Source organism: Electrophorus electricus, chromosome 8, assembly GCF_041902795.1.
Source record: "Electrophorus electricus isolate QZ-2024a chromosome 8, ASM4190279v1, whole genome shotgun sequence".
Lineage (NCBI taxonomy): Eukaryota > Metazoa > Chordata > Actinopteri > Gymnotiformes > Gymnotidae > Electrophorus > Electrophorus electricus.
The window spans coordinates 2784507-2808914 of NC_137504.1; the positions used below are offsets into that span (position 1 = coordinate 2784507).

Sequence of the window (24408 nt, forward strand, 5' to 3'; positions counted from 1 at the left end):
GGTCTATAAAAGTTCATTTGCGTAAAGACGCCATGGAATATTTTTTGAATCTTTTTTTAAAAATATGCTCAAATGTTACTAATTCTTCCTGAAATTCCCTTCACTAAATGCAGATTTTCAGACTCAGTTTGCCCACGCGTCAGGTTAGCGTCTGAAACCTCCATGCTGGACGATTTACCCGTCACTGAAGGCAGAAGATTGAAGAGTTGCTTGAATGTTATTGTCAGGACAGCACATGGAAAGCCAGCACTTACCCAGAAAAGATCAACTCTCTTACACAGAGCCACTACTAGAGTGCTAATGGCTCCCCCTAGTGGAGAATCTGCAGCCTAGTAAACATGAGCAAGTGACATGAGGTCCTTTAAATTTCCAAAAAAACACATTTTTTTAAAAACCTAACAGAGCTCTTTTTGAAACGCCAGCCAGGCTGGCTGGCGTTCCTGTCATGCGTAGAGAAGCAGACTCACACTGCAGTTCTCCGGGGGAACCAAGAGCTGCGTGATCTCCCCTCCATGGACACAGAAAATGTGCTTCATTTCACCAGTGAAAATGTCCCAGATGATGACGGAGAAGTCTACGCCTCCGGACACCAGGGAGCGCTGGTCGTAGCGCGGGGACAACTGGTGAGGGTACAGCAGACACGTGACTTTATTCCTGTGACCCCTCAGGGTGCGGTGGGGAGGCCAGCCTGAGAAGAGAGGGAAATGGGGAGGGAGAGGAGAGAAGGCAGGGCAGCGAGAGAGACAAATTATAAGAAAAGTTTTTTTTCCAATTAGAAGTGTTTTCTGTTTAATATTTGCTTTTTAGAAACATTTTCCAATTGCCTCTCTGGCTCGTCCCTCAGCACGACCCCAGTGTTTCCTCAGCGTGCCCCCTCACGTCTCCCCTGCTGTTGGCCCTCACCTCTCCTCAGCATGTGCTCGCCCTGCAGGAGCTGCACAATGGCGGTCTGTGTGGCAGGCACCAGCACGATGCTGCCATCTTCCCTGCCACACACCAGGCGGCCCTGAGACGGGATGTACACGCTCGCCGTCACCTTGATGGGCAGCTCTGCCCCGGGCAGCACACTCAGCTGGTCAATAATGCCAGCAGGCACCGGGGCGAGCTTATCGAATGCATCCTGTAGACTGATTGTAGAGGAGACCTTCAGTTCTGCAGCGGGGGAAGAGTGGACAAAGATTGAGTGTGAGTACACACGTACACACTTACACACACACAAAATAATTATAAATATTTAATAGTGTATTTACCAAAATAGCATAAATAAACAGTGTGGTCTTAATAACCTAACGGAGTTAGCAAACCTTAAGTACCCTTAAATCATTATAACATTGTCGCAGTGCAGGAGGTCATCCTGCAGTACCATGAGCAGCCACCAGAGAGAATAAGCCAAGCCTTTATCTGCAGTACGTAAAGTGACCAGCAGAGGCCGACATCGTTGCACAAATAGTTCTAAGTTCAACATGATAGACTCTTGATACTTTATGAAATAAATCTGCATATATTCATATATATTTTAATCTTATAACGAGTGGCACCAGAGAAGGTGCATAAGGAAACTTTTTCTTGCAGAAAAAATGACCACCATCTGTCTTTCTAGTGCTGGAAAAAGGTGTTACGCTCAGGGCCAGTACCAAGGGCAAATAGTAAAGTATTAGTAAGAAACGAAGGCTTACAGTGATCATTGAAAATCAAGGATTTCAAGAATACAGCTGGCAACAGCAGACACAGCAGACACACGGAGAACAGACGGGAAGAACAGCCAGGGGCAGCTTCTGCCATAGACTTTGGGGATGTTGAAGAAAGCATGAGTGTTGAAGGGGGGGGGGTGTGTGTCAGTGCACCTGCGGCTGACGTCAGGCCCTGCGGGGGGGGCGTGTCGGGGACGCTCCACAGGGTCAGCCTGCCTGCCGAGTCCCCCTGCGCCAGCAGCTTGTGGAAGGGCTCTCTGCGTCCGTAAAAGAACCTGGTCACTGGTGGACAGATCAGCAGCTGCAACACACATGTCCAGACAAGAACGCGCACACACAGATGCACCTGAGCTTCCAAGAAAGAAAGAGTTAAACCTTTCATAACACAGCAAGCCGTTCACTTATGAAGCTAGACAACTGTGCAAGCCACCGTGTGCCAAATTATTTTTAAATCTTATACAGCAGGGAGGGGGAGCAGAGGAGGTGAAACCAAACAGTGGCACACTTCCACTAGTGGTATAAGAGCCAGTGCTGGGTTATGAACCTGCACCAACTGGTTATAACAGGATTATCACAGTAGCTGTAAAGGGGCAGATATTTCCAAGCAGCTGTTTACAGCTCATGCAGGGATCAGATTCCGTTAGTTTCAGGACGGGATTAAGACCAGGCATCTCATTTCAATGCCATTACATGTGGGGGTTAAAATGGGAGAAGTGGGATATATAAACAAAACATGTTTTTAACTGATATTCAGTTACCTGTTCAAATGCTGACTCGCTCATATTTAAAGAAAAGTTAATAACCAACCAACACTCATGTCTTGCACTCCCATGTTAAGTAACATTCTACCTTTCTAGATAGCTGACTATTCATGGCTACCAAGACAGCAGGAGAAAGGAGATCCTGTCTGACTTCTCTACCAGCTCACAAAAAGCCCAAAACCCCAACATGCACATGCCTGCACAAGCTGCACTGCTCTGTTCTGTACAGTGCAACACTGGTACTTTTGTTACAGTGCAACGCTATATGCATGTACGGTACGGTTTGGCATGGCTATCTGCTTTCAGAAGACAAGCGTTCAAATGAGAGGTGTGACAGAGACGTCACAGCATGGAAGACCCTCAAGGCATTCTGGGTAGCCTTGAGTACAGTGCAAAGTTCCACCATTCACCAGTGAGTGTTGATCTGGGGCTGCCTAACACAAATGCATACCTCAAACTGAGCCAAGTTAAAGCTTAGTAAATAAATGAGGAGAGAAGAAGAAAAAAATTCTTAGCAAATTTAGCAATTTTAAATAAAAAGGTGAAAACTCTTGAGAGACCATCCGCCCCCCACCGTCATCTCTCAACACCGAACACTAGAAGAAAGAGCGAGCATTAAATAAGTTAGTTCAATAAATCTTTACTGTCTGGAATGTATAGAAATCTGTACTAGTGAATTGTTCTTGTTCACCATATCATAAAACACAAGTTCTAGTGTCCTCCATGCAATACTAATTGCTTTTTTATTAGCATACAGATCTAAGCAGAGGAACGTTATGAAAAAAACGTTATATGAAAAATGTTAACACTGCTAACAATTCAAGGAAGCTGTGGGAGTGAGTTAGCATTACCCAAAGAAGAGTATGCTAACAGGTCTCCATTAGCTTGCTTTCATGGTCATGTTAGCATTGGAGAAATATTCCTTTAATGGGATACTTTCGGGAATATTTTTTTTGGTGACGTATACCACAGCAGGCAAATGCACGATTCATCTCGGCTAGCTGACCAGGGGTTAGATCTCCAGGGGTTAGCTCTCTACCTGTGCAAGACATTCTGTGGCTCCATAATGCAGCTTGAGGACTTTGCATGCATCTTCACCACGTGAAGAAAGATGAGAGAAGTCAATGATTGCTCATTTTTAGTGGGAGGAGCATGAGGCCGGGCGAATCAGTGAGGGTGGCAGAAACTGGCTATTGGACAGACAGCAATGTAGAGGCAGGCACACCACAGGGAGCCCTCATACAATCATACTCACTTTACATGCTGCAAAGCTAAACAACCAATCAAGAAGTCTCAGACACGCTAATGATTAGGTAGGTAGGGAGGGGTTGTGAGGACTGCACTTCACAATACCTTTTGTCATCATACTCCTGCTCTTCAACAAATCAACTTTTTCCCTTTTAGCAAATGAATGACTAGCTGGATGCCTACATGATCACCAATACGTTGAGGGCTCCCTCTGTTGACCAAATTAAGTAGTGCACCTGCATCCTGCTGTCTGAGGGGCTTACTGGTGCCTCTAGAGGCTGCTGTCTGTATAGCAGCTCGGGGGTGTAGAGTTCCAGCCCAGTCGCAGGGTCAGGGAGGCAAACGACAACGTTCTCCCCCTCACCGCCCTCCTCCAGCTGGGATAGTGGGAGGGAGGGGCAGGGGTCCCCAAAGAGGAGAGTAGGTGACGAGTGGGAAGTAACAGATTAACAGTAAAAATCACAGGAACATAATATAAACCTCACAAAACCCACAATTGCAGTGTAAAGGAACATAAACTGCTGTTTGAAATTGTGCGGGAAAACACAAGCAGACAAAACAATGAACATACAAAAAAAAAAAAGAAAAAAGAAAAAAGAACACACTCACTAAATCACATTGGACATTTACAGCCAACACACTGATGGCAGTGTGAAAAGCTTCTCATTTAAGCTTAATGTCTACATTTCTACACTTAAACACAAATATTCAAAAGTGTAGCAAGTAAAATTTTCCACTGAGTACTGAAATTGAGACTAACGAATATTACCTAAATGTTAACGAGAACAGAATGCATCTGAAAAACAAAAACAAAAAGGATTTCTTAAGGGATTATTACTGGAGAGCAGAACACTGTTTTTCTCCAGTGACCTGGGAGAAATTTGGTTGACCTGTTCTTATACCATGAACCAGGAGCCATGGGAAATCCATTAGACTGCGATATGAAACTGACACGCGCAAAGGAGGGGAGGACCTGGCACAAGGTCAAGACGGGTCAGTGAAAAAGGCGAACACCAGTCCCCCACAACCACCCTGGCCCGGTCCGCCCGGGGGACCACTACAGCCAGTCAGATCTGAACTTCTCTGTAGCCCTTTAACCTCTAGTATACAAATATCACCATTTCACGGTATTGCAATATTAATTGCTTGGACACTGGGGTTAAAGTCATCATGTTTTTGTTATATACATAACAGTCCATCTGGTTAATGCTGACATATTTTGCAAAAAGAACTGCCATCAACTAGGTTTGCCGCTTATCTCTTTAAGGTATCCAAAATATTCCCACGTAGCCACTTCGATGCGTCCTGGGGTGGATAAGTCTGATCACACACGCCACAGTCTTTGCTATTTTGCTTCAAATATTTTAAGCTAATATCTTATTCATTATTCTGCAGATTGATCAGACATGTATTTGTATTAAATTATGGCAGGAGTCACGTGTGTCAAACACACTTAGTCATGCACACTAAATAGCCTCTACAGCTGCAGTGTGATGTGGTTTGAGCAAACTTAAAACTACTGTAAACTACTTATGAGTAAAAAGTATAATCTGTGTTTTTTGGTTGTGGGTGTGTAAGTGTGGGGGTTGGGAGACAGTATTGGCAGGCTACAGAAAATAAAGCCCATAATCCTGTATAGATAAGATTTTCAGAGCAATTATTAGATTCAAATCTCAGTGTCAGTATATTATGCTGTCGTTACTAAGATGGAGCATGTACGAGCAGAGGGGATGTTAAAAACAACCCTTACCAGCACACTACACCCAACTTCACACCTTTACACCAGACCTCGACACACCTACAGCTAACCTCACACCTCTACAGCCAACCTCACACCTCTACAGCCAACCCAACATCCTCTAGTCCATCTCAGCACCTCTACAGACAAACTCAACCAACATTCCCGGCATTTAGCTGACACTTTTATCCAAAGCTGAGTACAAGTTGAGCAATTCAGGGTTAAGAGCCTTGCTCAGGGGAGCGACAGTGGCTACTTGCCAGTGATGGGAAACAGAGAGCTGTCTCATTGCCATGCTCTGGGTAGTTGATGGCTGTCGCGTGATAAAGTTATGAACATGCCAAGAGCGGCAGGAGATTTAGAAAATGTAGTATGTTTATAGCATTAGAGATTTTATAGCATTAGCCTGTTTGTTTATGGAGGATATTTTTCAGCGTGGTCCATGTCCCCTGCACGGAGAAACAGAAGATCTGCAGTATGATTTAGAGAGAGGAGACTGAACTCTTACCTATAGTCTGGTGAGTCACAGGACACAAAAGGGACATTGTGAATGGGGAGGGAGGAACGGGCAGGCCTCAACAGATATTACAAAGACATTTTAACTGGTATTTTTGTTCCAAACGTGGTGATTAACCATGAAACTGTAAGCAGCCTAAGGAGCACTCCGGAGGTAGAGGTCACTAACGGATGTTAACATTAAAGGCTCCAGTTACAGAGTGCATGAGTGAATGACTGGGCTGTGTGTCTGACCTGTTTGTCTGCACGGTCTGCGATGCTGTACACCAGAGGAGGGATGGACCCTTCTTTTGTCTTCCCTACATCACTGCGGAAGTGCTCGCTGGCTGGGAGACAGCTGAACGAACAAAAACACACACGCACGCACATGCATAGGAAACCCAAATCCAACAAACCTACATTTCAGATTTATTTTTATTATTACACTTTTTTAAATTAAATTCAAGATTGTTATGTGACAGGTATTCATGTGTTCAAGGGTACACCAATATGGACACCCACACGCCCAGCTACACATAAACAGGTGTTTGTGAGTGTGCACAGAATGTAGGTACTTGACACAATCTGGATGTTTACACTGTGGGTAATAGAATACTAAACTAATGTGTGACAAGTGTGTCAGCATGAGAGTGTGTGTGTGGTTACCTAGCTGGTAGTTTGTAGATGTAGCTACAGCCGTCCTCTGTCCAGATAATGACTTTGTCAGCAGCGATAAAGTCTCCCCCTGTCCACGCCTGGTCATTCTCACTGGGTACGGAGCACAGGAGCGAGAAATCACCGGCATCGAACACCTGGCCACCCACATGTGCACACACAATAAAGTCAGAGAAATATATTGACATACACACCGACAGAAACACAAAGCTAGTCCCCTCTTTGTGGGCAATACAGCATTTACATGTGCTGTGTGAGACGTGGGTGTAATCACAATAACTGGGACGCTTCATTTTCATGAAACAATTTCAGTTTTTCAAAGCTTGTTATGAGTACAATATGAGTACAATAATTTATAGAAATAAACTATTTAGAAATGAACAACAGAAAATATTAAAAGATGGTAAAGTATGAGTCAGAGTGTAATGGGTGATTCTCTCAGGTGCTTGGTACTATACAATTTAAAACTTCACACCTCTAGCTGTTCACCAACTCTTTTTTATTATTATTAAATATGGATTTGGTCCATATGTAATTTTGGTCCAGATGTAATTTATAATCCAGGTGTGACACACACATACTGACCCTCCAGTACTTGGAGCAGACCACTAGCAGGGAGAGCTGGGTGAAGGTGCAGAAGGAAATGCTCTGGCAGCCCTGACAGTAGATCGGCTTGGACTCCTCCTCAAATACAGGGTCCATATCCTGATCACAGACAGACAGACACACACAGACAAACAGACACACACAGACACAGAGAGAGGTGTAAGATGTGCAGGGAAATGTTGGAAGAATATGATCTAGAAAGCCCGTTAGAGAAAAGGTGGTGTGGGCAGAGGTGTGTGCTGAATCAGAGAGATGTGCGCGTTGTTTAGTCACACAGAATGACAGTGTGTGCTGGACCAGAGAGGGAGGGTGTGTGTTACACCAGAAAGAGAGGGGATGCGTATTGCACTGTGTTGGGTAAGGGGAGTGTGTGAGTTTGGTATGCGTAGACACCTGCATTCGGCTCACTTCTGCAGTAATGATCCACACTTTCAGAATTCCAGTAACAGAAACTGCCACCACTGTGTCTTCTGCAACACACACACACACACACACACACACACACACACACAAAATGTTTAAGATTTTAAAGACGTTTAACACTGGACAGGTGGTTACGGTTATCTCGGACCTTACCTTGGGTGCGGTGGGAGCGGATGATGCTGACAGAGCTGATCCAGTCAGGTGCAATCTTAGACACCAGGGAGTAGAGCACCTCCAGACTGGTGGCATCCACCACCAAAATCTCTGGGTAATGGCCATTACACAGGAGACGACCCTCACGCTGAGTCCCAATGGTGAACTGATAAAACTGCAGAGAGAGAAAAGTGGGAGGGGGTGAGAGAAAAAGAGAGAGAGAGAGAGAGGGAGGTGGAAGAGTGAGAGAGAGAGAGAAAAACGGTAGAAAGAAAATGAGTCAAAGCTACATTCATTTATATAGCTCTTTTTTACAGCAGCTGTTGTCACAGAGCAGCTTTGCAAACGTTTGAGTCCAATCCCCCAGTGAACACGCCAAAGGAGACAGTGGTGAGACAAAACGAGGAAGAATCCTTGAGAAGAACTGAGACTTGGTATGGTGGAAGTGTGTTTTTAGTGTTTACGTTTGCTGAGTACAGTGTAGGGCGTTATCTAGCGTGTAATATAATAAGTGTTACCTGTGGTGTGGTAGAGTAGATGTGTTACCTGGATGCCTGTGTGGGTGCAGGCCAGCTTAGTGAACTCAATACAGCGTCCATCATTCACATCCCACATACACATCTCCCTACAGAGACAAAAACATTACACTCTGAAAGAAATCCATCACACATAAAAAAAAATCTACATATAAAACCAGCTACTGCTGTAAATAGAAACAACACACACACACTCACACACCTCTTTCATATAATTCAGAGACATCATTCAAAAGTCAATATGCACACAAACAGACAGACGGACAGACAGGGAGGTGGAAACAAACATGCGCATGCGCTCTCTGTGTGTACCCACCCGCTTTCTGAAGCACTGACTATGTACTGCTTTTCACTGCCTGCACTGGCCTTAGACAGACATGTGATGGAGGCCGTGTGTCCAAAGAGCAGAGCTCGAGGGTTAATCTGCACAGTCAAAATCACACACACACACACACACACACACACACACACACACACACACACACACACACACACACACACACACACACACACACACACCGTGATGAACTCCAGAGGTTATCAAAAAGTCCAGATGTCAACCAGCAATTGCAAAGCTAATTATTTAATCAACTGAACACCTGAATACTGTCTATATGAAGAAGGAGAGAAAAAGAAAATAGCAGAGAAGAGCCAGTGTGACCTCTGACCTCGAGTTCAGGGGTCATGTCCCAGATACAGATCTGACCATCATGGCAGCCGCTGATGATAGTGGCCAGATCATCCATCACCAGCAGGCTGGAGATACAGTGGGTGGGCGCATTGCGACCCCAGAGGACTATGGGTAATACCAGACTGTTTCCAGACATGTTCTTATGCAAACTGCAAGGCAAAGAAAAGAACAGATGATCAGAGAAGACAACAGGGTGAGTTTGCACTGGGATCATGTGAATGGGCTAGAGTGGAAGCAGCCTCAATTCCCCCACGATTACATAGCAGATAACAGTCCTACAGAAGATCAGGCCTGCCTATTTGATGGGGGGGGGGGGGGGCAGCATTCAAACATATACCACTGTTTCTTTTATAGCAAATAAAACACACACACAGACATGCAACAAGGCCATAGTTCTTGCATTCATTCTCCCAGTGTGGTCTACAGATGCAGAGCCTGTCAGACACACAAAATGGGGGATATTATACCTCACCCACATCCCAGATACCATTGTAGGGGTCAGGGGACGGAGTTCACCGATAATGAAGCCCATGACCCAAAGCACTCAAAGAACAAGATAATCCCAACGCTTCTAAACATCACTACAAGGTCCAGTCCTGAAACTCCCTCAGTCAGAACAGAGTAATTTCTCCCCTCAGAATCACAGCTTTAGGGTCCCTGTCTGAGTTCCCTACTGAAATATAATCCAATTCAAGCACTATTCCTGTAGTAGTCACAAGCCAGCTATATATGCATTCTATCATGGTGTCACCAGGCACTGGGAGATATACCATACATTCTAGGGTGTGCATGCACAGGGTTGCACAGGGCTCGCTGTCCTGTGGTCATATGGAGGTGTCCCTCATGTTGTTCTTGATATGGTTTATCAAATACATATTTTTAAATGCAGAGTTCCACCATAGCCTGCATTTGCCATAATGAAGTGTGTTCCTCTTCACTGTAATCCTGTTCACACACTCTAAAATCAGGTTCAGTTATAGCTTTATTCCAGTAACACCTAAAACTATTAAAACTATTTATTTCCTTTGTATACTCTCTTCACTCAATGCATTTTTTAAGATAAAGTTGAAGTACTTCTATACTGGAAAATAATGAGGCCACTTCACTGCTTTGAGACATAGAACACCTGTCAAATAACTCCTTCAACTATTAATAAGTGATTACAGTCCCAAAACCAGGGGTGTCGAACTCAATTTATGTAATGAGCTAGTGTCCAGACCGCGCGTAAAAATCAGTTAAACAATAATCAGTGACAAATCACCAACTTTCACATCATCAATCACCAACTCAAATGATTTATCATCATTTATCTAAAATGTACATTCTGAAGGCACAAATTGGTCTTGTAGCACATACAAAACAAAAGAACCAAGCGCAATTTATTTACACAATTCATCATCGAATTCTTAACAACCTGGCTCTGAGTTTATTGCTCTAGACTACCACTTTTATCATTCAGTTCAATTACAGTTTGCAAGGTGAGTTTAAGTGAAAGTATTCTGCATTTGCTGGACCACATTAGAACCATAATTGGGCCAATACAGGAAGATCTACAGGCTTTATTCATATAAGATCATCTGGATGGGTTTGTTAATACAAGATTATTAATATGAGAGAGAGAGAGAGAGAGGAGAGAGGAGAGAGGAGAGAGGAGAGAGAGAGATGTAATTCTTTTCCACTGGCCCGTATGCATTCACTCATCTACTGAGTCATTCCAGCTAAACACCACTGATTTTTGAACTTCATTATTCCCACTAAGCAGTGGACTGGGTGCAGCTGGATTTGCTTGGTTATGGACAGACATCATTCAGCCTCTACCACACCTAATCCTTAAACTCGCAACCTCCCATATACGACTAACTCACCTCTGCACATAGACTGACCAGCCACTTTATTATGAATATCTAGATTTTATATTTTTGTATAGGGATATTTTATTAGTGTACAATTACAGACTGTAGCCCATCAGTTACACTTACAATCATAGCATTTGGCAGACTAGAGCAACTTGCATATTTCTCACTCTGACAGTATGTGTGCTCCCTGAGAATCAACCGCACGACCTTGGTGTTACTAGCACCTTGCCGCACCAGCTCTAGCAGGTGGGGTGAGCAGACTGTCCTCACCCAACATGGTAGCAGAGTGGCAGTGGCTGTCGAGTTGGAACAAGCAGACCATGCACAGCAGGGTTGCTGGAGGTTTGTCAGCGTCACTGCTGGGCTAAGGGTGGAGTCCCCACCCCCCACCCCACCTTCAGTGGCCCCGTGGCTACAAACAGACCACGGACCGAGAGTCTGGACGGCTGTCACGAACTGCACACTCTGGCAAATGGACTTAATGGGCCAAGAACAAGGCGTTTCTAACAAAAGACATGTTTCATGGTTTGAAATGTTCCTCTCATCTTCTTTGAAAAGTCTGAATGGAGGAAACGACCATAATGTGACATGCTGCTGATAAGGACAGGACCATCGGCATTAAAAAGCAGAGGCCACAATGCTGAAACATTCCAACACTTCATTGATAAATTATAAATTTATGGAATTTAGTTGATGCTTTTATGACACTGAGGGTAAAGGGTCTTGCTCAGGGACCCCAAGTGTGGCAACCTGGCAGTGGTGGGGCTTGAACCAGCAACCTTCTGATTACTAGTCAAGTACCTTAACCACTGAGCTATGACTGCCCCTAAATGGAATTCTAGAATGAATACAGATTATACAGAAACACAGATCAATGACTCTTTATATATGCACAAATGAGAACTGCATTTATGCCACATGTAAATGCATCAAACCCATAAACCTAAGGGTTTGTTGATCTTCTGTATAGAGATAAACCCCTCCTGGTCTCCAGTCAGAACATCTGTCCAAAGTGATCAATGCCAATCAGATGATAGCAAGCCACTCAAACCGCATACCCTGCAGTATGGGAATGATGAGGACCCAAAGCCTGGACACACACACACTGAATGCTGGCCAATGACATGGCAGCTGGCTTGTGTAATCTATTGATGACTGAAGAGTCATAGCATTTTGAGCACAAGAGCTTACTGAACCAGCAGTATCAACATGGTTTGCTCCAGTGCAAAAATATTAACTGCCAAAACCCACCGTTTCTGTTTTAAAATAAATCTACAATCCAAATTATTATTGCACTGAAAGATAGTTAGGCTGTTTCAGAACTAATGAAGCCAATATAACACCTCTGGGATGCAACAACACCTTCGAGCATTGATAAATCATTACAATGCAGTCTCAAAACAACCTCCATGTTGCTTGCTAGGTTTCCCAATAACCAAACTACAGGGCAAATTGTCACACTGAAATTCTGCCGCAAAGGAAGTGAATGTCTTTCCTTTAGCATGATCACAGTGTAGACCTATATAAGTATAACAGACAGCCTACACATTACTTGCAATAGTGCATAACTTAGATGTCTGCTATGCAAGCTGGAATTGTCTCATTGATGTTAACACATATATAAGCATAAACAGTGAAAGAGAGAGAATCAAAAGGTGCTACCTTACGAGTTTATGCCATTTCATGGAGAGCCTGAGTCTCTGGAATGCCATTTTAACCCTTAGGAGTAGAGTGAGTAGTCTCATCAACATTCAGCAATGGCAAACGATGACGCTTTTTCCTGAACTACAAGTGGTCCAGCACTCAAAAGAGTACACTTCACCAGCAAAGACCTCCCTGCTACTGGACGCTACCACAGGCAGAACTGGTAGGAGGCTTTCTGCCAAAACAATGAGCACACTCCAAAAGCAATACATCAACAGGCCCTTCAGCTCTGATTGAGTCAAAAGTCAGAGTTTCAGCTCAAAGTCACTTTAGCAAAACATTCTCTGATAGGGTGTAATTTTTTTTCTTTTTGTTTGTCTTTTGACCTTCCTGAAAACTCAAAATGTTCACCTGGTCTAGCAAATCCCATCCATGTCACACTAAGCCCTACACCAAAGCAAACCACCAAAACAATTTTGCAATTTAACGCTACTGTAATCAATGTTCCAGCCACAATCTCTGCCACAATTCCTCTCCAAAGCCCCTCTCTACAAAGACACACTTAATTCTTCACCTACCTGGCTGACTGCAGTACAAACATCACAAATCGACAATGCAAACAACACAATGCAGATCCAATAACATACCAAACATCAAATCTGTTATGTTTCATATATTTTGGCCCATACGTCTAGTCACCGTTAGGCTCGTATCATCCTTCCGGCATCAGAACAGATATCTTATGAAACCCGCCTAAACCAGATCCCGCAAATCAGATTCCCCCAACCTGTCACCAAAACAACAACAGCAGCACCAACACAAACACACAACAGAGAAGCTGTACAACAAGCTGCCTCCCAGTGGCCAATAAAAGACTGCCGGCTCATGAAGGCTATGATTATGGAGAGATGCCAAACTTGCCAGACTCATTCATTAATGGTACCAACAGATGCTTCAAGATAGCTTAGGCAAGCAGGCAATATTTCAGGGGGTGACTGTATTGGGACCCATATAATTGTTACCAGACATTATCAACAACTGATCAACAATAATCCTGCGCAGGTTGCCAATAGAGACAAGTGTCTCGGTTTTCAACTGTAAAGGAATAACGCTGAATTTCCTCCCTCTGTAACTTCAAGGTAGGAACACGTTGGAAGAGGGTTCATTTTGCTATTTGCAGCATTTTTAATCGCCCTCCCTGCAAAGGCCTGGGAGGGCGTGACAAGCACATTCATCATAATAATAGACGGCCGTGTGGCCCAGCTGCTCTGGCGAAAGCGCTCACAAACTTTCCCAAAAGGAAGCAGCAAGGAGAAGCGGTCAGGGGCCAAGCCCCAAAGGACACGTCTCACACGCGGGCTACGGCTGAGCGCCTCTCACCTCACGCGCACGTTACCGGCTCGCATCCGCCGCGGGATCGCCCCTAGCAACCGGCGCGTGACAGCGTCGGTATCGGACACTCTAACGTTACGACGACAAAACCATCCAACCCTGTAGCGTTATAAAGTTATAACGGGTGGAAGAAAGATCTCCAGGGACCGTTAACTAGCCTCAGCCTCAAGATAATGACCCCAGACATCTGTGGATGAGGGGCATTTATTTACAACTTTATTAACCGTTACAAGCGCGACATGGACATGATGCATGATGTGACGGGATTTAGCGATGGCTTACACACAGTGGCGACGCCAGTTTGTGTCAGACTAACGTTAGTTGTTTTATCGCCTCAAGTCAGTCAGCAACAACACAGCTCGAGCCAAGCTAACGCGAGCTAGCTAACGAGCTACGCTATCACAGAGTGCCTCATCTTATCGTTTATGCAATGTCGCAGCCTCCGGGCTCGGCTCATTTCTGCCAGTTATGGTGGAGTTAAAAGTAACTTACCGGTAACAGTTGCTAATGTAGCATTTCCTTCCGACAGGGTGTTTTTAAAGGAAATACGTGAGCAATATTGGACGACACGATGAAATGTTCTCAGCTACGCTACAGTAACGCTAACTGCCCTCCACAGCCTAGGACAAGTCAGCTGACCCAACGCCGCAGATAGACGTATTTTACGCAATTACGTAATACGCTGCCGTAATCATTAGGAATAAACTGCCCCCTGGCGGTGGATCTACATAGTGCAATAACATAAATCTCTGACAATCTGGCGTCTTTGAAAAAGCACGTTTCTGTACAGATTTGGTTCCCCGTTCTGAGGGGAAAATACCGTTTTACTGCATAGTGAAAGCAAAACCGAGACCGCAGTGGGACCATTGTACGTAGCCTAAATGCATTTGGAGGAAGGGCCCAGCATGTGGCACTGTAGGTATTGAAATGTACTTTATTCTAAATTAACAGTTGCTAGTGTCTATCTATCTATCTATCTATCTATCTATCTATCTATCTATCTATCTATCTATCTATCTATCTATCTATCTATCTATCTATGTGTGTGTGTTTATTCTTGATGTAAGAGCAGAGAGGAATTGGCAGACACAGAAGTCTCATCTCTTAATTTAATACTATGCAACACAGACCTGGCTACACTGGCAAAGTGCTTCAGTAGTTCTAAGAAGTGAAACTAGTTTATGTTCAAAACAATAAACATAACAATATAAAAAAAAAACAATAAATCATGACACTCATTTCATGGAGCGCAAGTTCTTTTTTTCTAAAGTTTCCTAACTTCATTGTTGCCACAGCAACAATGGAAAATGTAAACTGATACTCTCATTAATGCAATGTCCATTAGTTTTAAAATGCCTTGCCAATTCGGATGGGTCATAGTGGCTGTATTACTTTAATAAATGTACATGTAGTGTTGTTCCTATTTCCCCACTTTGCTGGCTTGTACATTCAAGTAGAAAATAAAGATGAGGACTCCAGAATTAGTTGAAGGGAATAGCTGGTCCTTTATCCCAGGTTAAAGATAACATGCATTTGAGGAACCTGTCAGAGAATGTCTGAGGGGTACACATCAACTTACTTGGAATATCGGGTTGTTTTTCTGTACCATCCTGTACCTGGTGGAGGGATGAAGTACTTACACAGAGGTCTGCCAAGGCTGACCCAGAATCCTTTGTAGAAGCCTGCAGAGACCTACAGAGAGCCCTGGTCTGTACACAGCTCCTTTTGAAAGGACTCAGTTCTAGAATCAGACTTAAAGGTGCCATAGAACAGAAAACTGTACTCACCTTGAGTTTGGTACACGGAACTGACACACCAAGAACCTCAAACATTGTCGTCACCCCTTTCAAATATAAATCGTAAAGCAAAGCAGGGTCGTAAAACAGACCCATTCTAAAATACCAGCGTGTAAAATTCTACAATCCCCAAATTTGCATACACCAGCCGTGGTTCTAGCCCAGGCAATATGATTATGGACCATACCATCTTACATTGAAAGTTTCACAGTGAGATAACGCTAGCATAGCTAATAACCTTTTGTGTTGTAGAGATCTAAAAGCAAGTCGACAGTATAGATAATTTTAGCTACTAGCAAGGTTTAAATAACTAGTTAGCTACCTACACTGAGAAGTGGTTGTAAATAGTGGTGGTGGAAATGTATCAGAAAATCATTTTTAAAATACTTGCATTAAATAAATACCTGCAAATAAATGCATTATAGGACACCATTAACTGAAATCTGGAAACCTTGCAAACACTGCAATTTATTACTACCGTTACAGCTTTGGTTGCAGTGTACTGAAGTTACTTAAAACACAGACTGGCTCAGTGTGTAACTGCTGGTCTGAGATCAGTTCACATATACATACTTTGAAGCCAGTCTTGGTATAAATAAGTTATACTTCTACATTAAGAAGCTGTGAGATACAAACATATATTCGTAGTAAAACAAACCACTTAAACACCCTTTTAAACAAATCACTGTTTTGAAGGGAAAAAAGTTTTTATTCATGGTTATATAATAAAGGAGTACCATGAAAAAAAAAAGAAAAAAGTGTTTAATTATTGGAAAAAAAACAAAACCAAAACAAACACCCCCCCCCCCCACCCCAAATTACACTTCAGGGAATAAAAGTAAGCTATATATTTAAAACAGGACAACAACATAAAACAATCCCTTATAAGGAAATCAACTACTAACTTGGTAATCATCAAACATTGGTAAAGCATGACATGACAAAGCTAAAAATTGATACAGTTGTAAATGTACAGAGGACACATGATACAAGCTTGTACACCACGCGGACCTTCCAGAAACCTCTGTAAGGTCACGTTAAGCTCTAGACACACAGTAAATTGGTCTGAACCAGCGATCAGCATCCGTGCACCTGGAGATCTGCTGCTGTGGAAGCTTCACCTCCGACTCTTGCCTAGCACACCGTATCCTGCTAACGGGTTCGTTTCTAAGACCTTTGCTGGCTGGATAAGGTGAAGGATAAAGGCAGGATGTAAACTCAGCACCGCGGCAGATCTCCAGGGATGACCCTCCCCCATTCTCAAGCGGGATTTGCAGGGTAAATCAGATTGGTCTAGCACTGATCGTACATCTCTGAATCCACAGAATGCGTGTGGGCCAATGTAAACAAGCCACCATCTCTGTCTCCAAGTACAAACGCAACAGCAATTGGCGCGTGTGTGTGTGTGTGTGTGTGGGGGGGGTTATGGCTTGGTTAATGTATTATGTGCAGTTCATTTGGAGATTTGCAGCACACTGGGATTAGTGGTTAAATTAGTGGTGGTGTTTTAGGGCACCTAATTTCCATGTGTCCATGTTTTGTATGAAATCAGGGTGGCTCCCATTGTCGCAGTATTTCACATCAAGTGCTGAACTTTCAAGGACACAGTGTGTATTTGAAAACAACACAAGAGAAGCAGTAACAATTATGCATGATTAATAAGAGAACTGTTATTAAACAGACATTATTCATGTGGTACAGAGGATAAGTTTGGACACCTATAATCAATGTCCCACAAGCATATTCTTTGCATTGTGTCTGAGGGCAGCAAGAGAGCACAGATGAGCTAAAACCCAGGAGGTAAGGTGTGTGTTTCTAACGGAGTCCCACGTATCCCCGTCACACCTCAGCGTGGGCACCCACGGACACAGCCACAGGATATGCGCTAGCTTTATACGGGCACTTCAACCTTAAATACCAAATATTGAAACCGTGAATTAACATTAGTGTGAGCCAGATAGCATGTGGAAACCAGGCAGGAGGAGGTTTCCTTTCTATTTATACCAGAAACATTATTCTTTATCCTCGATTAATCTAACATTATCCGTTAGTTGTTTTGTTTCGAATGGCAATGAAGCCAGTTTCATTTAGCCAATGATCAACTTTTCACATTTACTATATATTTAAAAAAAAAAAAACAAAACAAAACAAAAAAAAAAAAACAAAACACCTGGCAGAAACATGACAATTACCCATGTAAAAATATTTTTTTATGCAGACAGGATTCAATTAAATTTAAATGAACAAAAATTTGCTATACTCATAACAGTGTTTCAAAATAAAAACATGAAAAAGAGATTAAGGTTAAGGGTCAAATTGATAACAGTTTTGGGTGCAACTTGTCATGAAAAATCACTGAATAGAAAAGAGAAAAACAAAATCAACCCAAACAATATACTTTTTTTTTTTTCCTCCATATTCTGTACGATGCAAGCCAAATTTTTAAAAAACACTATACTGGTTACAGAGTGGCAGAGTTATGAAGACAGAAAGGCAGACCATTTTGGATCTGCCTTATGAAGAGTTTTCAAAATCTGATTTAGTGCTTCTAGACGTATTCAAATGCAATTAAGTTCAACTACCTATAGCCTTATTAAAGTGTGCACACACATCTTTGATACATGATCAAGTATTGTAGAACATTAACAATAAACTGTTGAAAAGCTTTCACTGGTTAGCAAGTCATCTGCTTATAAAAGATGACGGAGTTAAATGCAAATGGACATCAGAATTGGACAGTTTAGCACCGTGCAGTTTTCAGGTTTAATTTTTTTCCCCCTTTTTTGCATTCTTCTTCTTCTTCTTTTTGTAAAGACACTTTAACAGAGTTTGATAAAATCCAAATACATTCTAGTGGTTATTTAGCTTTAGTTTAACTTTTTCTTATAAAAACGGAGATAAATCTATGCTAGCATGCGGGCCCGTGCAGACATGCGGAATAAGCTAGACCACACACACATTTTATCCCCAGACAAAATAGTCACTCACCACTCTAACAAGCAGCTGTTAAAAACGTAAAAGCAAATTTTACCCCTACAGGGGAAAATAACTGGTACACTAAAAAGGTGAACAGAAGGTTATGCAAATGAACAAGAAAGGAAGCACTGGGTAAGACTTTTGCCTCGGCGATCTTTCTAGGTCTCAGACTTCTTTTTATTTTTCTTCAGAAATGAGGGTGTGCGGAATTTTTTCTTTTTCTTTGAAGGGGATTTGTTGGGGGACTCGTCACTGCCCTGGTCGCCGGCAGCTTCGTCGGCAAAAACGGCCTCCTCCCCATCTGGAGGCGGGGCGGGGTCTGTCTGAGCGGGGGCGTGCTCTTCCATGGAGAGGGTGGCGGCTTCTGAAGGCTCGTCAGGGGTCAGGTCAGGGAGGGTTTGTCTTAAAGTGGCTGCGTCGCTTTCATCTTTAGAGGTCTGTTCCTGCTGCGGCTCTACACAAGAGGAACAGCAGAAAAGACAAGTACAGAATTATGGGAAAATAAATGTGGAAGTAGGGGAATAATAAAACACAGGCTTTGTGAGGGAGGGGAAGCCAACATATTATGCAAACTTCATCACCAGCATAGTGTGGCTCTCATACCTGATCTAGCTGCAACCCTAACCTAAGCCAAGTCATCTCTGACCTACAATATCAAAAAACGTGATACATACAAACATGTCGGGCAAAAGTGGAAGGTATTAAATCATACAATAATTAATTAATTAAAAAATGTAAATAAAAAAAAGGTAATCCCACCTACATATTAAAAAAAACACCATAATTTCTATATTTGCTACAAAAATGTTTCCAGTAAAAACTTCTACTTTCTGTGACATGAGTCAAAAACAGTGCGGCATGAAGCCTTCTGCAACTGAAAAGTAGTATTGACAAACACTGCTTGATCCACACTGGGAAAAGCTCCTGCAGGGTGGACTGGGACGTGGACGCCGTACCGCTAACGTCAAGGCTCCGAAGAGCGCGTCATGCAGATAAGCAGTAGATGAAGGACATCAACCCTTAAACGCTCGTGGCGCAAATGCAGAGTCACACACACCAAAAACATGGTTCCAATTCCAAAATCTTACTGTAACCACTTCAATAGGTCAGAAAAAAAAAAAAATATAGATAGCGACATGTATCTAAATGAACAACTATGTCAAATGCAGAGCTTAAAAAAAAGCCTTTTTATTACAAAAGAGCACACACCATTAACAAGACAGAAATGATATACCTGTACATGGGACGATCAGGCTCATAAAAAGGACAAAATCATACCTTACCTGCTCTACAGAACCTAGAATAGATTTGAATTGGTACAGAAAATCTGTGTCTTTGTTTTTGTTAATACCACACATGTTCAAAGAGCAGGAGTCTAGAAGCTTCTAGAATGAGCTCTGATAGAATATTCAAGGCACTCCGATCAGTTTTGATACCAATTTCATCTGTCAGGACAAGTTTATTAAGGATCTGCTTTATTCACAAGGCAATAAGAGAGGTCCAGATATCCAATGAAAAAGTACTGAACAGGAACAAAGGCTTCTGCCTCCAATTTTATAAACTTTATAGTATAAACAGTATAAACTTTAGGTTTTATATAAAAGAGTCTATATAAAAGTGGAAAATACCATGTGGGCCAATTCCAGAAGTTGTCCAAAGTTTGAAAACTGATAGGAGTCCCATGAGACAACTCCAGCAGACAAAAGGAAGTCAAAAACACCAAAGCGAGAACAAACAGCGAGAAACAGGTGAGAAGACACAGTAAAGCCATGCAATGAAAGGTAGCCAACAACCATGGAGGTGAAGGCGGAGTTGGGGGGGGGGGGGGTCAGTACTTACTATGGCAACAGGTACTCTTTCTCAATTCCATCTCCTGATTGAAAAGCAGCCATGAAGAAGAAAAAGCACAAGTAGGAAAAAAACCGTCTATGCGAGTCAAATCACAGCCACCGTGTTAACTTAAAAGAAAGGGGGGAAAAACAGACCAGGAGAAAAAGAATGGATATATAGCCATTCTTGGAAAGATCCCAAAGGAAGGAGCATGAAGAGTGAATGAGAAACGTTTGAGACAGGTGAGAGATCTGAACCAAAACTGATTAGATTACACCATAGTTGACTGCCATGAACAGCTGCATAGTACTTATACAGAATATTAGATTTTATAATTTTATAATTTTACTGTGTATGCCCCGTTTTTTTTCCCCCATTTATACAACCCCCACACTAATAACCGATGTGTGTTGGTGTACGGTCCTACTTTGTGTGTGTCGATAAAATCATCTGCAGGATTGGTGTAATCCAATGTAATAAAGACCAAGAGGTTAAAATAAAAGAAGTTTTAACCAATGTTTTCCTTCAAAGGAGATTAAAAATAGAGCCAAATATTTAGATAGAAAAACAAAAACACCAATGGTTAAGTATTGGTCCTCTTGGCCTCTTATTATATCCAAAACAAACAGCAAATGTCTACAGTTGTTAAAGACCACACTGAGACGTCGACAGTAATTGCAGCATTCCTAGAACTACCCCTGTGGCACACCAAAAATAAAACTGGGGGAGCCATGCTTAGTGGAGCGCCAACCATCTGGATAAACCTACCTTCTTCTACTCGGACTGGGGTGCTTGGTGGGGTATGGGTGGGGCTCTGGCCCTTTGCTACCAACTCCGTCTCCTGTGTCTGATCTAAAGTAAAGAGAACAAAAATGTGTTTAAAACTTTTACATGAGATTCAGGGTCCATAAAGCTACAACTGAAGTATATTATAGTTCTGCAGCTACTAAACGAATTACCATTAGTTTGTTGTTGTTGTTTTTTTTAAATAAGCTAAGGAGCAAAGAAATATAAACTGCAAAAATCAATTCAATGTCATGAAAGATACAGATGCATCGAGTTTTGAAGGGTGTAAATGATAACCGCGTTTCTCACTGATCATAACCTAAACCTGAACCAAAATCACACCAAACATAGCATCTCCCCATGCTGTCTGGAGTCAAACACCACACACACAGCCACACAAGACAAAGCACACATACTGATTAGCTGATCACAACCCCTAAAGAAGATAATCCGACCCATCTGAGACTCCACCTTCACCGCAATCAGATGAATCAGACAGTTTGGTTAAATCCAGTCCAGAAGAGGGGTTAAATCCAGTCCAGAAGAGGGTTTCCAAATGAATCCCAGTTAGTGGAGAGGTAGTCACCGTATCCACAAATCAAACACAGCATGATGTTTTATTGTTGTCCTCGAAGACACAATCAGGGTTAAGATTTAGGGCTTAAATAAATAAAGATTGAAGGAATACTTCACCCAAAAAAAGGTGCAGTGACCAACAGTGAATGAACCTAAACGTCAACCTAATCCGCATAATCCCAATTGATCCTTCTGTTCATAATCAATATTCATCATTAGGTGAAATAAACCTTCAAGTTGAGATTGTTTAGAAAGGGTTGGAAAAAAGACGAGTTGGGTAAGGGTGGGGATACACAGTACATCAGGAGAGGAGACAAACCAATGAAGAAAAATAAAACCACCGCACAACCAAGACAGAATTTAGAGTAAGTATACAGACAGGCGAAGACAGAAGGGGAACCAGGAGAGGGAAGTGCTAACAGAGTTGAACCCACAAAGAGAGACCACCAGCGGGCAGAACGGACGCCAGGGAAGGGTGGGCAGATGGAGCTCCAGGGTACCTGCAACTTCACTGTTGGGAGCAGACTGAAAATTCCCAGACAGTTCTGGGGCATCACTGAGGGCTTTCAGTACCGCACAGTGAAAGTCCTTATGTAGTGACTCCACAGGATCAGAGGGGCTGGCCCTTCCCGACCCTGATTCGGCACTGCGGCTGGGGTCGTTGGAAGAATCAGGAGTTCCTGGAAGCTCCTCCGAACTGTGACCTGGAGCAGCAGGATGAGGAGCAGGGACTGCCCCTGCAACTGAGAGCAATGAGCTGACAGACTCAACCTGTACTGGAGGCAACAACAGCTTTTCCCCCCAGACCTGCAAGGGTGCTGAGCTGCACAGCAACCAGACATAAAAAGAAAAAGTCCAGAACCGAAGCATTTGATTCATTCGAACGAAACACTTGTTTTTCTGCGCCAAGATCACACAGAACAGTGGAAGGCAGGTTTGTAAAACCTTCAAGGCTCCATTTGAACCAAAAGGTAAGGGGAAAAATATAAAAAACAAAAAAAAGGTTGCCAATGGCCAAAAACTCCAAAAGCGGAGATCGGCAGCACTGGCAGAAATACTGTCTGCCACACGGCACTGGAGTCCTGGCACGCCGAGGCTCATGGGTCAGTTCTTACCTTCTTGGCCTTTCTGTTTGCGCTCCACCTCTTTACGGTACTCCTCCAGCTCCTGATCAGACAGCTTGTTGAACGGGTTCGGTCCAGTCTTGCTTACGATCACACGAGGCTGGTACTCCTTCTCTATTATGGCTTTTGAGGCAGTCACCAGCTCACCCTATAGCCAAAAAGAGGTGAAGAGCAACAGACAGGTGAACCATCAAAAACTTTCACATAATGTATAGTAAAAACTGTGTTATAGGTGTGAGTTTACCATAAGAATACACAAGTTTAAAGTGAGACTACATAAAGCGTTTAACACTGCTGCAAAAAAGTCTAGTCTTATCCCAAAACTTTACAGCATTTAAGGTCGGTCAACGGCAGCGAATAAATGAGCTATGCTGAAATTGAACATTTGTTCACCAACAACCAGCCACTGTTTTCATCCACTCAAAACAAACATCTCTATTTTTTTGTGAAGGAAATTCCGTTTCCTTCACATTTTATCCTACCAATTGCTTTTTAAAATTTACTTTATCTGAAGACAATGCTTCAGAAAGAGAAATCCCAACAAATCATGACAGAGATGAATTAACCAAGTGCCATCAGCATTACTACATTCTGTTCTTAACATAGAAATCAGAAGCCAAGTGTGTGTGTACACGCGTAGGCAATACCATTAAAAATACGCAGCTGGATCTAACTGAAAAGCATCATGTCTGTCTCCTCACCAGACTCAAAACTTCAGCTTGCACCAAAGTAAAATGTTCCACCATGGAAGCCACTTAACACTTTTCGTTTGTTTGTTTGCAGCAAGTCATTTCATGTTCCAGTTTTTAAACTTAAAAGCAGCCACACAGTAAGAGCCATCCTCCATGTTTTGGTAAAGGTACCACGAGCAGAAAAGGGAGAGAACGCCAGGTGTGGTTTGTAGGGAGTGTTCTGGCTGCCGCGCAGCAGCATGTACCTTTCTAACAGACCTAGCAGGACTTAAGCTGTCTGAGATGTCGAGGCCATCGATAGACTCCAAACAGTCAGACAGTGGCGCATCCTGAAAAAGCACACCTTATGAGCAGCGCACAAGCATGTGCCATTTATCAGTCTGTCTCACACACACACACACACACACACACACACACACACACACACACACACACACACACACACACACACACACACACACACACACACACACACACACACACACACACACACACACACACACACACACACACACACACACGACATTTCTTAAAGAAGCAAAATGGGACATAGAGAATGGCACATCATGCATTGCACCACTGTCGTAAGCTAGTCAAACCACACACAGCATTCCTCTCTCTGCGGCACTGGGACATTATGCTCAGGCTTCCTGGAGGATAATGGTGATCTGCACAGGAAGGGCACAATAGACCAATCAGAATTGTATTCATTTACATTA

The 24408-nt window shown here is 42.9% G+C and overlaps 2 protein-coding genes across 19 annotated transcripts in view; both read right to left on the reverse strand.

The window, feature by feature from the left end:
• Positions 1-14547, reverse strand: part of wdr7 (WD repeat domain 7) — a 121053-nt gene extending 106506 nt beyond the window's left edge. For 2 of the 3 annotated variants that reach the window (XM_035527062.2, XM_035527061.2), the window contains exons 1-13: positions 14402-14547; positions 8995-9166; positions 8643-8749; positions 8337-8415; positions 7791-7965; positions 7608-7684; positions 7194-7313; positions 6600-6745; positions 6189-6291; positions 3964-4077; positions 1845-1992; positions 904-1152; positions 468-688 (exon numbers count right to left, since the gene is read on the reverse strand). In XM_035527062.2, coding sequence (XP_035382955.2) covers positions 468-688; positions 904-1152; positions 1845-1992; positions 3964-4077; positions 6189-6291; positions 6600-6745; positions 7194-7313; positions 7608-7684; positions 7791-7965; positions 8337-8415; positions 8643-8749; positions 8995-9153 — 1698 coding nt within the window. In that variant the 5' untranslated portion in view covers positions 9154-9166; positions 14402-14547. The remainder of the gene's footprint in view (positions 1-467; positions 689-903; positions 1153-1844; positions 1993-3963; positions 4078-6188; positions 6292-6599; positions 6746-7193; positions 7314-7607; positions 7685-7790; positions 7966-8336; positions 8416-8642; positions 8750-8994; positions 9167-14401) is intronic. The other variant, XM_035527063.2, reaches the window with a different exon arrangement.
• Positions 14548-16387: 1840 nt separating this feature from the next.
• Positions 16388-24408, reverse strand: part of add1 (adducin 1 (alpha)) — a 32375-nt gene continuing 24354 nt past the window's right edge. For 5 of the 16 annotated variants that reach the window (XM_081718707.1, XM_081718702.1, XM_081718705.1 and 2 more), the window contains exons 14-18: positions 23935-24018; positions 22989-23145; positions 22374-22616; positions 21280-21363; positions 16388-19135 (exon numbers count right to left, since the gene is read on the reverse strand). In XM_081718707.1, coding sequence (XP_081574833.1) covers positions 18840-19135; positions 21280-21363; positions 22374-22616; positions 22989-23145; positions 23935-24018 — 864 coding nt within the window. In that variant the 3' untranslated portion in view covers positions 16388-18839. Of the gene's footprint in view, positions 19136-20519; positions 20555-21279; positions 21364-22373; positions 22617-22988; positions 23146-23934; positions 24019-24408 lie in introns of those variants that run through there. The other 11 variants (XM_081718709.1, XM_081718708.1, XM_081718706.1 and 8 more) reach the window with 7 other exon arrangements.